This window comes from Cetorhinus maximus, chromosome 22 (assembly GCF_964194155.1).
Source record: "Cetorhinus maximus chromosome 22, sCetMax3.hap1.1, whole genome shotgun sequence".
NCBI lineage: Eukaryota > Metazoa > Chordata > Chondrichthyes > Lamniformes > Cetorhinidae > Cetorhinus > Cetorhinus maximus.
In genome coordinates, this window is record NC_135900.1 from 37,957,481 (window position 1) to 37,971,908 (window position 14,428).

General features: G+C 43.3%; 1 protein-coding gene across 6 annotated transcripts in view; it reads right to left on the reverse strand.

Moving 5' to 3' along the window:
• LOC144696607 (fatty acyl-CoA reductase 1) overlaps window positions 1-14,428 on the reverse strand; it is a 215,775-nt gene that overhangs the window by 24,113 nt on the left and 177,234 nt on the right. For all 6 annotated transcript variants that reach the window (XM_078568113.1, XM_078568115.1, XM_078568110.1 and 3 more), the window contains one exon: window positions 358-529. In XM_078568113.1, the coding sequence (XP_078424239.1) occupies window positions 358-529 (172 nt within the window). The remainder of the gene's footprint in view (window positions 1-357; window positions 530-14,428) is intronic.

The window sequence follows — 14,428 nt, forward strand, 5'->3', positions numbered from 1 at the left end:
AGAGAGACAGTTATTTATTGCTGTATTTGAGATTTTTATCCAAAGAATGGCTGCATTTTGAAGCAAATGGCGTTGAAATATCTCACCTGCTTATCACTGTTATGTTGACAGAATGTGTAAGTATTCTAATTACTAACAACTGTCAAAACAGAAACAGAGAGCAACATCTATATATCAATAGATAAGATCCTGTTAAAGAGGCTTTGAAGCTTCATTTTTGCCAAGCACCAATAGCTTTTCCATTGTAACACTAAATTCCATGTTTGCAGAAAAATAATTTGCAAAATTTGCTGAGAGTCCCTTTTCAATAGAGAGAGGTCACACCATTCAGAAAAAAAGTTACAAGGGTCGACTTACCGTGGTTTTTGCCCTGTTAGCCTCAGATAAAGATCATAAACCAAAGCAGGAGCTTTGTGACTGACAGCAATCCAATACTGATTAATCAAGTAGTTTGATGTAATATTTGCATTGGGCCTTCTAAAGGCCTGATCCAGAGGGTTCCTCTTAAACGTGGAAATGACGTGGTACTCTAAGAAGAGGAGGAAGAGAATCAATTATTTTTAGCATAGTTTGCTTTATTTAGTAACTCTGCCAGGTGGTAAAAGGCTTATTTTCTATTCCGAACAAAGCTGGAAGTTCAGTTCTTGTCCACTCTGGTGAGCATGGTGTCGCACAGAAATGCTGTGTCTTCACCCATATAGATGTGCTAAAATGTACAGCTTGTACATCACACGCTATAAATCAAGATAACTACTTATATAAGCTACAAATAGCTGATAGATTCTGTAGGGAACTTCATGATCTCACGATGTCTGAAAAGGAGAATTTTAAATACACTAGACCCACTTGGTCTATTGTAACTCCTTCTGGCACACCATGATCTCGGAGCTGGATAAATCACATTGCCTATGGCATTGTCTTTAAAAATCAAATACTTAAAACAAACAGTTCAGCCCTGAAATTCTGGAACTTCCCCCTTTAACCACCTGTTCAAGTGAAAAAGTCCTATTTTTAAAAAAAATTCTTTCTAATTTTTGTCTTCTCACAAATAAATAGTCAGGTATATCCATAAGGAAGCCCAGCCACTTTTCTGCCTTTCAATTTAAATGAATGGAAAATGAGTCTGATTACAAAGGATCCTCTCCACCCCGTTTTTCTTAATGCATTCTGTTCAGGCAATAGAGACCCTTGAAGCTATACTCAGAATTAGGAAAAGATCAGTGCTGATTGTCACAGCCCAGGGTCAGGAATGTACTCTGTCTAATGAACTGTTGAACAGCCTTCACTGCAGGTTAAAGAGAATGGTATTTAGATGATTCAGCTCCATCCCTTATTGACCTACATATTCCGTCTATATTGGTGCCAGCCTAACTGGAGTGGACAGAGGTGAAGCAACTTCAGAAATTTTCCACTGGCTGCTACTTCTGGCATTTTCCAGAGGTTAGGTGCTTTTAAATTCCCAAATGAGCCAACTTCCCAGCTCTGCAATTTGTAGGTTGTTTTGTTTTGGAAAAAATTCTTCCCCTCCTTGACAGGCCCCAATCACCATAAGACCACAAGACATAGGAGCAGAAATGAGGCCATTCGGCCCATCGAGTCTGCTCCACCATTCAATCATGGCTGATAAGTTTCTCAACCCCATTCTCCCGCCTTCTGCCCGTAACCTTTGATCCCCTTACCAAGAACCTATCTATCTCGGTCTTAAATACACTCAATGACCTGGCCTCCACAGCCTTCTGTGGCAATGGATTCCATAGATTCACCACTCTCTGGCTAAAGAAGTTTCTCCTCATCTCCGTTCTAAAAGGTCTTCCCTTTACTCTGAGGCTGTGCCCCCGGGTCCTAGTCTCTCCTACTAATGCAAACATCTTCCCCATGTCCACTCTATCCAGGCCTTTCAGTATTCTGTAAGTTTCAATCAGATCCCCCCTCATCCTTCTAAACTCCATCGAGTATAGACCCAGAGTCCTCAAATGTTCCTCGTATGTTAAACCTTTCATTCCTGGGATCGTTCTCGTGAACCTCCTCTGGACCCTCTCCAGGGCCAGCACATCCTTCCTGAGATACGGGGCCCAAAACTGCTCACAATATTCTAAATGTGGTATGACCAGAGCCTTATAAAGCCTCAGCAGCACATCCCTACTTTTATATTCTAGTCCTCTCGAAATAAATGCCAACATTGCATTTGCCTTCCTAACTACCGACTCAACCTGCAAGTTAACCTTAAGAGAATCCTGGAGTAGGAATCCCAAGTCCCTTTGCACTCCAGATTTCTGAATTCTCTCCCCATTTAGAAAATAGTCCATGCCTCTATTCTTCCTACCAAAGTGCATGACCTCACACTTCCCCACGTTGTATTCCATCTGCCACTTCTTTGCCCATTCTCCTAACCTGTCCAAATCCTCCCTGCCTCCTCAATACTACCTGTCCCTCCACCTATCTTTGTATCATCTGCAAACTTAGCCAGAATGCCCTCATTAATGTATGAAGTCATTGCACGTCATTTTACACATCAGCATGTTGGACCCAACCCAGCACACTGACTGAAAAATCCTGCCCCATGTTCTCCTGTCCATGGGTGGCCTGGTTTTTGAAAATTGTCTCACAACAGCTGCATGAGCAGAAATACTCAACTACAGGGGACCCAATCTTTACAAGGTGAGTGCGATAACACTTCTAGAAGTCATGTGATCAGGCATCACATGGCCAGCTGTTGTGTGGTCAGAATGTCTCTAGGAATGCCTCCGAGCAGAGTTGTCAACCTTCAATGGGATTCTACAAAAGCATAAAATCCAGGCCATGTAATTTACAACACCTAATTACTGAAAACTGTTTCAGTTCATTTTATCCAGAGTCAACAAGGAATTTTAACAATCAGCACTGGCAACTCAAATCATTATAGTATTTAGGATTTCTGCAATCTTCTAGAAAATACCAAAGCTTTTATTTTTGAGATACATTTTGGTTTTGCTGCTGTTGTCCATATCGCTTTGAGCACGAGTTCCACATGCCCTGTCCTTCTGATACATGAAACTGATCTTCCTCTGTCAGCTTAATGGTCAGGTGAGTCAAACCGAGCAAAAGGAAGATTCACAGAGAATTGCTGGAAAAAGAGACATGTCTAAGCTTTTCGCCTTACACTCATCAGGACACTCAAGAATACCAATATAAGGGAAAAACAACAATTTATACTGTGTGTAAAGAGAGTGCTGATTGATGGGAAGTAGTGTTGCAATACAGAATGCACCACTGATGGTGACTGACAGTTAATTGCCGAGCATTGTTTGAAATTTAAACCAGGCAGCTTGACCTTGATTGGTCAAGGCATTGCCCTGAGGAGTGAGTCAGCGAAAGGTTGTAACTTATTTTGTTTAGCTGAAACAGGCACAATGTGTGTACATGTTCTTTCTGTCTGCAAAGAACAGGACCCTGTGTATTAATATATGTAGCCTCCAGTACACACAAATGCGCTACATTGTGAGTCCGATTGACAATCTTAAGTTGGTTGTCAGCGTAATTCTTAGCACATTAAGGATTATTTAGCAAATGTTGTCCAATTGTAGAATCACATCTAATGTTGGACACTGTGTTTTGAGTTTTGCAAGTACAAGCTGGTTGGGTACAGTCTGTACCCTGCCCGTTGTGAACGGCAGCTAGGACTTGCTGTTTGATATGATTTGCCAGTCTTTGGATGTATGGCCTACATACTTAGCATCCCACGGGCACTGAAATTCATATACCACATTACCCATTTATGTGATAGGCAGAACGTCTTTTTGGCTTGACGGCAGTATCCCATTAGTGACGAATACCACTCGTGCGCATAGTGGCAGAGTGAAACAGCTAGCTTCATCTCTTGCTCAAACGTTTGAGATATCTTGCCCTTACAGTGTAATCTGAGATAGACTGGGCACTTTTCAGGGCCAAAAGTGACAGCCTTAGGCCCGTTCATGAGTTTGTGTGATATTCAGCGCAAAATGATCTGATCAGGGTAGCCACTGTCCTGCAGGATGCTTTTGATGCGCCCTATTTCAGCATCAAACTTGCATGGTGAGATATGATTCTGTGATTGGACAACATTTGCTAAATAATCCTGAGTGTGCTAAGAATTACACTGAAAACCAATTTAAGATTGTCAGTCGGGTTTGCAATGTGGCGCATTTGCGTGTACTGGAAGCTACATATATGAATACACAGGGCCCTGTTCTTTGCAGACAGAAAGAACATGTACACACATTGTGCCTGTTTCAGTTAAACAAAATAAGTTCAGCCTTTCGCTGACTCATTCCTCGGGGCAGTGCTTTGGCCAATCAGGGTCAAGCTGCTTGGTTTAAATTTCAAACAATGCTTGGCAGTTAACTGTCAGTCACCATTAGGGGTGCATTCTCCATGGCAACGCTGCTTGCCAACCAATCAGCACAGTCTTCACATCCAGTATAAATTGTTGTTTTCCTCCTTGTATTGCGAGTGTTCTGATGAGTGCAAGGTGAAAAGCTTAGACATGTCTCTTTTTTTCCAGCGATACTCAAGTTCTGTACTACCAAAAGACTATAAGATTCACAGTTAGTTTAAATTAACTCAATCCTTTGTGCAATGACTCTTCTAATGGGAATGTGGGTGTTGCATCAATATTTGGCTGTTTTCAAGTACTGGAATCTTCTACCTTAAATGCTAGCTTCCACCTTTTGGCCCCACCAGTGCTTTATATATCTTTGTGTTCTCAGGATTCTGCCTAAACTGAACTGGATTATCTATGTGAAAATGCATTAGAGTAACTCAAGGTGATACGGCTTCTCCTGATTTTCCTTCCCTTTGCTATTCTAATAGCTCAGGTGAGGTTAGCAAATCAATAAATAAACATCTTGCCACTCCATAGCACATGTTTGATAAAATGCCACATGATACACTTGCCAGGAAAGTAGAAGCTCGTGGAATGAAAGGGACAGTGTCAAAATGGATACAAAGTTGGCTGAATGACAGGAAATGAAGAGTTAGTGTGAATGATTGTTCTTTTTCCTGGAGGAAGGTGTACAGCGTGGTCCTTCAGGGGTGGGTTCTAGGACCACCTCTGTTCTTAATATGTATTAATGACTTAGACTTAGGCAAAAGACACAAAACTTGGAAGTGTTGTGAACTCTGAGGAGGATAATGATACACTTCAAGAGGACATAGACAGGACAGGCTGGTTGGGAAAATGGTTAAAAAGGCATACTGAATCCTGGGCTTCATACATTACAAAAGTAAGGAACTTATGTTCAACCCCTATACAACACTGATTTGGCCTCAGCTGGAGTAGTGTGTTCAATTCTGGGTATCGCATTTTAGGAAGGATATGAAGTCTATAGTGAGGCTATAGAGGAGATTTACAAGAATGGTTAAAATAATGAGCAACTTCAGCTGTGTGGATAGATTGGGGAAGGTGGGGCTGTACTCCTTAGAAAAGAGGAGATTGAGAGGAGATTTAATAGAGTTGTTCAAAATCATGACAAGTCTAGACAGAGTAGATAGGGAGAAACTATTCCCATTGGTGGATGGGTCGAGAACCAGTGAACACCAATTTAAGGTAATTAGAAAAAGAGCCATCAGGGGCATGAGAAAAATTGTTTTTCTGCAACAAGTGGTTAGGAGCTGGAATGCACTGCCTGAAAGGATAGTAAAGGCAGATTTTTAAAAGGGTATTAGGTAAATAACTGAAGAGAAAAAAATTGCAGGGCTATGGAGAAAGGGCAGGGGGTGGGACTAGCTGAGCTGCTCTTTCAGGGAACTGGCATAAGCATGACAGGGACAGGCTGAACGGTTTTGTTTTGTGCTGTAATCATTCTATGATTCTACGTGCATTGGTATACTGCCCATTGGTATACCGCCCAGTTAAACAAGCACACATTAGACTACCAACACCTGTTGGTCTTGAGGCTATGGGTTTTTCTATGTGATTCAAAATGTAACACAACACTCCTCTAGTTTTCACTCACTGTTTGCGCAAGCCTGTACCTGCTGCTGGAATAACAGCGTTTTTAATTAAGGTTACACTTCTGTTGCTACCTGTCTTCTGCTTTTACTAAATAAAATCCTTTGTAAATTCAACATCCACTTAGTTGGCGACACTGTTAAAGGAACCAAGTGTTTTGAAGATATCACTTTATCATTCCTGTAGCATTCTGGGTCAAAATGTGAAACTGTTTCCCTACGGTCACATCATTTTTAAGTCCAGATCAAAAACTTGTCATAAGATAGAAACGAGCCAAGGCACTATATGAAATAAAAACAGAAAATGCTGGAAAAACTCAGCAGGTCTAACAGCATCTGTGGAGAGAAAAACAGAGTTAACATTTCGAGTCTGTGTGACTTAAGAGTCATAAGGACTTGAAATGTTAACTCTGTTTTTCTCTCCACAGATGCTGTTAGACCTGCTGAGTTTTTCCAGCATTTTCTGTTTTTGTTTCAGATTTCCAGCATCCACAGTATTTTGCTTTTATCTTAAGGCACTATATGAAACTCGTGAACAAAACTTCTGTAACAACACTTTTAAGGGATTCCACCATTTGTAGCTGATTTGGCATCTAAAGGACAAAGTATGAATGCCAAATGTGATAAACAAAATGTTGGAGGAGCTGCAGCTCAGGGAGGAGAGGGTGAGGCTGGAGGAGGTTATAGAGATAGGGAGGAGTTCATTTTAATCAATAATTGAAAGCAGAAAATGCTGGAGGTGAGCACTAAAAGTAGCGCTGCCAGTCTGTGTGCCGGTTTCCCAGCTCCATCCACCCCGGGGTCACCATCAAGAGTAATTTAACGCAGGACAATGATGGAATAAAGGGGTCTCCCACAGGGGAATAAACCCAATTCTCATCATTTCAGCTCACATGTCACATGTTGATGGTCACTGTGCAAGATTCCCCAGGAAATATGTATCTGCACCATTACTAGTACTGCTACTAAATTCTCAACAGATCAGCAACTAAATTCTTGTCCTTCAGTGCATCTGCAGCACTGGGGAACGATGGGAAAAAAATGAAGAGACAGGTGACCCAATATTAAATCATGGCGAATGCATTTTTTAAAATAAAAAGGCTGTCATGCTCTCAAGTGTCAGGAGACTGGCACCTCTGATCTACGCAACAGAGAGCTGTGCTCTTGCCTTCATGGGGTTGCCGGCAATATTCAGTCTTAGTTTAATGACCTGGTTCTAAAAACTAAAAATCAGAACAGAAAGTGGATTGTCCTTAATTGACACCACAACTTTATTACCTGTGTAGGTGTACAATATGAAATAAGTGCCAACACAATATGGAGAATCTGAATGTACCAATCAATGAAATCCACCATTAAGAGAATGGCTTAAGATGAGCCGATCTCATTAGGGCCTGTCTTTCACACAGCTTGTAGAATGCTACTTTTTTTTATACATATAGCACATTAAGCCAACACAGCAAAGTGAATAATAATCAGTTAATTGTTTCATGGCCTTGCAAAGGTCTGTATACATGTATAGAGTTTTTAAATAGCTATTTATAGTTATTTAAAAATGGGTGACCATACAGAAAAAGCACTTTAAGTTGTTTTTTTTAAGCTGTACTCTTTATTACTCGGAACAGTTAGGTTGAAAAGGCGAGCATGTTAAACAGGTTGTTCCTGGCATCTGTGCCAGGACCCCTTCTGTTTCTTGTACACATAAATAGTTTGGATTTACAGCTTCAGTCCAAAGTAGTTAAACTAAAAAATGGCACTCAGCTGTGGAGATTATGAATCACCTAGCATCTTGCAAAGAGAACTATGTACTTGGGCTAATCAATAGCTATAAAAACCACATGAGCAAATGCAAGGTCCTCCATACTGGAAATTAGAAAATATTCCAAGTTCAGGTTAAACTTGTCACTTCACAATGGGAAAGTTGAAACAGGCTTGAGGATGTAAATTGTTTTGTCACTTGCTATGTATAGAGAACATGTGGTGACTAGTAAACCCAGGAAACTGGATTCTAAGGCTGGGATTTTACTGGCCACTGGGAAGTAGGCTAGGAGGCAGGGGGATGGGCGGTAAAATGCCTGGGAGCTGCATTGGGAGGGCTCCCCACTTGTTCCTGCTGCAGGGCCATTTTACCTGTGGTGGGAATAGCAGCCGCTTGGTCACCCACTGATGTGCAGCCAATTTACATAATTAAAGCAACAGCCATTTGACAGCCCTTCTTCTGAGGCGCCAATGGAGGAGCAGCCCCCCCATCGCCCCCACCCACCCACGTGCCCCCCTCCCCACCCCGCCACATAGGAAGACCATCAGTTGCATGGAGGTGGCCTCCCAGCACCTTCCCTGGAGAGGTGCCGAGGGGGGAGCCTTGGTTTCTGGAGGCTCCACTGCCCAAGGAGAAGACAGGGACAATGGCACTCCCCCTCCCCACAGCAGCAACATGGCCGCTGGAGGGGGTTACTCTTCTGATTGCTGGGCCCTGCCTGTCTGGCCCCGGCACAGCAAAAACCTTTTACCTGCTCTTCAAGGGTGCCTCAAAATGGAAGTGCCCTCTCATTCTCCTTGCAGCTTCAGCAACGGCCACTTCTCTCAGTGGCAGTATCAAGGCTGCAGAGCTGCCAGTCCTCTGGTTGAGCGACAGCATAGAGAGCCAGCCTAATTTCCTTATTTGAATGGCAGGCCTAATGGTGGCCTCTTAATTGGCGGCTGCTGGGAAGATCTCCCCTGTGGCCCTGCTGCCCACCAGCGTAGCCTCAGGACCTACATTTGGTTTCGAATGCAGGTACCTTGTGCCAGGAAGACCTTGGCCTACGTTGCACAGTGAATTAGTTCAGTCGTGATCCCCAGAAGCTTTCTACAGAGTACCTGGATCAGGGTACATCTGCAGTCTGCATACAAACTGGTCACCACAACATAAGGAGAACAGCGAGAACTGAGAGGCATTGAAGAAGAGGGCAGCAAGAGGACGAACTACAAGAAATGAATAAATAAGCTGGGGCTTTTATTTCTCAAATTAAAACAGTTTCAGAGAGGGTTCTGTAAAGATACAAAGCAATGGAGAAAGTAAACATAATGCTTCAGATATGACAGGACAGGACAAGAGGGCACAGGTTTAGAGTTGCGAAGGGCAAATTTTGGACAGATACAAGAAAGTGTTTATTTGCACAGAGGTTGCCAACAGCTGGACTTGGTTGCTGTAAAACATGGTTCAGACAAGGACACAGAACTTGTTTAAAAAACAACCGGATGCAGTATTGGGAAGACAGTAGGTTGGTATCCTGGAAGGAGAACATCAAATGGATGAAAGGGGCTTCCCATGATCTTTAATATTAAACTAATTTTTGGTGACTTAGTGCATGCAAAAAATTAACAGGGAAAAGTTTCAGAAACTTATTTATAAATTAAGAATGCTAGTTTAAGTTTTTCTTTAAATACAACGATTAGAGCAAATTACTTGATATGACAGCACATGCTGTGATGAATTTGTACAGCTACCAGCCCAGATTCAACTTGTGCCAACATGACTGGAAGCATAGCAAGATTTTTGACTGCCCAATTGAGTCACTTTGACACAGACAAATTTAAATATTTCCAGAGTTCAACAAGAATCATATGTGTGGCAGGAATTGGACACCTACAACAGGTTAAAGGGCCGGATTGCTTCTGCGTTTGAGGTTTTATTGTTGGTTCCAATTGTTGTCAAATTCTAATAATAAGGAAATATTGAGCACAAGTTCTGCAATCTATTAAAATACCTGCTACACAAGATTAAATTTTCCACCATATTTCCTGTTACCTATTAAAGCTGGATGCCTGCTGACTGTTGGTTTGAGTACTGCTCAACATTAATGAACGAATTATGATGGAAAATGTGATAAATTATATCATTCTGTTATTATCGCCTCAGTTAAAATTACATGTCTTAAATTCCAGCAGTTAAGAGACCAGGAGGAATGCAAAGCAGCTCAGGATCACTGTGAAGCAGACCGGGAGGAGTGTGAAGCAGACCAGGATCACTGTGAGGCAGACCGGGAGGAGTGTGAAGCAGACCAGGATCACTGTGAGGCAGACCGGGAGGAGTGTGAAGCAGGCCAGGATCACTGTGAAGCAGACTGGGAGGAGTGTGAAGCAGACCAGGATCACTGTGAGGCAGACCGGGAGGAGTCTGAAGCAGGTCAGGATCAAAGTGAAGCAGGTTACGATTACCGAAGTAAGAGAGAGAAAAATATCAAACTGGAAGGCCTTTGAGTTGATATCCCGGTGAATATTGTAGCTTTGTTTTCCTATCTCCAATTCTCCAAAGTTAGGAAGTTAGCCTAAGGAGCTGGGAAATTAAAAATTTCACTTTTTTAATAACAGGGATTAAGTAAAACATTTAAATTAGCCTCCCTATATTTAAGCAATAACAGAAGAAGAGAAGCAAGTAGTTGGTGAGTATTTTTTTAAGTAGTAAGTTCTATTAACTAATAGGTAGAGGAATGGCAGGGCAAATCCGACCCCTGGAATGTACGTCCCACAACCTATTCCATGTGGGAACTCCAGAACATAGGAAATGTCCTGGAACTGTCATCAGCTGAAACAGCTCAGCAATGGGCTTTGCAGCTTGAGTAGTAGCTGACGTCACTGCAGCGCATCAGCGAGGTTGAGAACTTTGTGGATAGCACGTATATGTGGTCACCCCGCAGCTTAAGAGTATGCAGGGAGAGAGAAAACGCACCTCTAGGGTGAATACTTCACTCAAAAGAGTTTTGAATCTTTTGAATTCTGTACCCCAGAGGGTTGTTCGATGTTCTATAGTCGAATATCTTTAAGGGGGAGATAGACAGGTCTAATGCAGCAAGACCTGGACAATATCCAGACTTGGGCTGACAAGTGGCAAGTAAACGTTCATGCCACAAAAGTCTCAGGAATGACCATCTCCAACAAGGGAGAATCCAACCAATGCCCCTTGACATTCAATGGCATTACCATCACTGAATCTCTCAACTATCAACGTCCTGGGGGTTATCATTGACCAGAAATTGAACTGGACTAGCCATATAAATACTGTGGCTACAAGAGCAGATCAGAGGCTAGGAATAGTGCGACGAGTAACTCATCTCCTAACTCCCCAAAGCCTGTCCATCTACGAGGCACAAGTCAGGAGCGTGATGGAATACTCCCACTTGCCTGGATGAGTGCAGCTCCCACAACACTCAAGAAGCTTGACACCATCCAGGACAAAGCAGCCCGCTTGATTTTTTAAAATATTTGTTCATGTGATGTGGGTGTCGCTGGCTAGGCAAGAATTTATTGCCCATCCCAAATTACCCTTGTTTGGAGGGCATTTAAGAGTCAACCTCATTGCTGTGGGTCTGGAGTCACATGTAGGCGGACCAGTTAAGGACAGCAGATTTCCTTCCCTAAAGGATATTAGTGAACCAGATGGGTTTTTACAACAATCAACAATGGTTTCATGATCGTCATTAGACTTTTAATTCCAGATTTTTATTGAACTCAAATTCCACCATCTGCCATGGAGGGATTCGAACCTGGGTCCCCAAAGCATTACCATGGGTCTCTGGATTACTAGTCCAGTGGCAATGCCACTATGCCCTTGACACCAGATCCACAAACATTCACTCCCTCTACCACCGGCGCACAGTAACAGCAGTGTGTAGTATCGACAAGATGCATTGCAGAAACTCACCAAGGCTCCTTCAACAGCACCTTCCAAACCTACGACCACTACCATCTAGAAGGACAAGGGCAGCAGATAGATGGGAACACCACCACCTGGAAGTTCCCCTCCAAGTCACTCACCATCATGACTTGGAAATATATCACTGTACCTTCACTCACTGGGTCAAAAGCCTGGAACTCCCTTCCTAACAGCACTGTGAGTGTACCTACACCACATGGACTGCAGCAGTTCAAGAAGGCAGCTCACCACCACCTTCTCAAGGGCAACTAGGGATGGGCAATAAATGCTGGCCCAGCCAGCGAAGCTCACATCCCATGAATGAATAAAAATAAAAGACAGATCTTTTGTCTCTCAGGGAATCAATGGGTATGTGGAGTGGGCAGCAAAGGGGAGTTAGAAGGATGATCAGCCATGATCCTATTGACTGGCGGATCAGGCACAAGAGGCCATATTGTCTACTCCTGCTTCTATTTCTTATGTTCATCACTAGTGTCTGTGAAGGCGACCATGGCAATGAACTTTTACATGTCTGTCTCCTTCCAGACTGGTGCTGGAGGTATTAGCAACATCCTGCAGTTTGCAGTTCTATGTTGCTTAAGGGAGGTCACTGAAGGTCTCTATTCAGAGGGAGATAATTTCATTTCATTCCCTCTTGCCAGAGAGAAGCAGTCAAGCAAGCATAAGAGTTTGCAAGGTTGCAGGCTACCCCGTTGTGCAGGTGCCATTGACTGCATTGGCCAAAATATTCCAGTCTCACTGGATTCCGGGAGGGTCCCAGAGGATTGGAAAACCATTAATGGAATACTCCCAAAAAGCAGGAAACTATAGGCCAGTCAGACTAACATCTGTTGTTGGGAAAATGCTAGAGTTCATTATTAAGGAAGAAATAGCAGGACATTTAGAAAAGCTTAACGCAATCAAACAGAGTCAACATGGTTTTGTGAAAGGGAAGTCATGTTTGACAAATTTGCTAGAGTTCTTTGAGGATATAACAAATAGAGTTGATAAAGGGGAACCGGTAGATGTAGTGTATTTGGATTTCCAGAAAGCATTCAATAAGGACCCACTTAAAAGGTTATTGCACAAGGTATTGGGGGTAATGTATTAGTATGGATTGAGGATTGGTTAACACACAGAAGACAAAGAGTCGGGACTAATGGGTCTTTTTCAGGTTGGAAAGGCATAACTAGTGGAGTGCCACAAGGAACTGTCCTAGGGCCTCAATTATTTACTATCTATATTAATGACCTGGAGGAGGGGGCAGAGTGTAATGTATCCAAATTTGCTGATGATACAAAAATAGGTGGGAGGGCATGTTGTAATGAAGACATAAGGAATCTGCAAGGGATATAGATAGGTTGAGTGAGTGGGCAAAAACTTGGCAGATGGAGTTTAATGTAGAAAAGTGTGAGGTCAAGTACTTTGGTAGGAAGCATCAAAAGGCAGGCTATTATTTAAATGGAGACTCCAAAAAGGTGTAGCACAGAGAGATCTGGGTGTTCTTGTGCATGAAACACAAAAGGTTAGCATGCAGGTGCAGCAAGTAATTAAGAAGGCAAATGGAATTTTGGCCTGTATTGCTTGGGGGTTGGAGTTTAAAAATAGCAAAGTCTTATTACAACTGTGCAGAGTGTTGGTGAGGCCGCACCTGGAGTATTGTGTACAGTTTTGGTGCCCATATTTAAGAAAGGATATACTGGCTTTGGAGGCAGTTCAAAAGAGATTCACTAGGCTGATTCCTGGGATGAAGGGGTTGACTTATCAAGAACAGCTAAACAGGTTAGGCCTTTATTCATTAGAGTTTAGAAGAATGAGGGGTGATCTTATTGAAACGTACAAGATTCTGAGGGGGCTTGACAGGGTAGATGTTGAGAAGATGTTTCCACTAGTGGGGGAATCTCGAACTAAGGGACATAGTTACAGAATAAGAGGACACTCAGACGGTAGTGAATGTCTGGAATTCTCTGCCTCAGAGAGTTGTGGAGGCTAGATCACTGAAAGTATTTAAAAAGGAGGTAGATGGGTTTTTTGGAATATCGGGGAGTTGGGGGCTATGAGGAGCTGGCACGAAAGAGGAGTTGAGGCCTGGGGCAGATCAGCCATGATCTTATTAAATGGCGGGGCAGGCTTGCGGGGCCAAATGGCCTCCTCCTGCTCCTAGTTGTTATGTTCTTACGACCTTATAATGGAAGGAAGATCATTGATGAAACAGCTGAAGATGGCTGGGCCGAGGACACTACCCTGAGGAACTCCAGCAGTGATGTCCTGGGACTGAGATGACTGCCCTCCAACAACCACAACCATCTTCCTTAGTGTTAGCTATGACTCTAACCAGTGGAGTGTTTTCCCCAATTCCCATTGACTGCAGTTTTGCTAGGGCTCCCTGATGCCACACTCATTCAAATGCAGCCTTGATGTCAAGGGCAGTCACACTCGCCTCACCTTGGGAGTTCAGCTCTTTTGTCCATGTTTGAACCAAGGCTGTAACGAGGTCAGGAGCTGAGGGCAAAATTTTGCCCTTGAAGGGCAGGCGGGCCCCACCGTCTCGGCGGCAGGCAGACAGCCGATCACCGCCACCGAAACGGGCCCCGCCGCCATTTTATGTGGGCGGGCCAATTAAGGCCTGCTCAGCGGGCCGCCCGACAGGAAGCGCTATGCGCTTCCTGTGCCGGGGCGGGGGGCGGGGGGGGATTCCCCAACTGTCAGAGTGAAAGAGCGCACATCTCCCTGAGACTAAGTGCTGTCTCAGGGATATCGGTGAAAGGTTTGTAAACTTCAAAAATA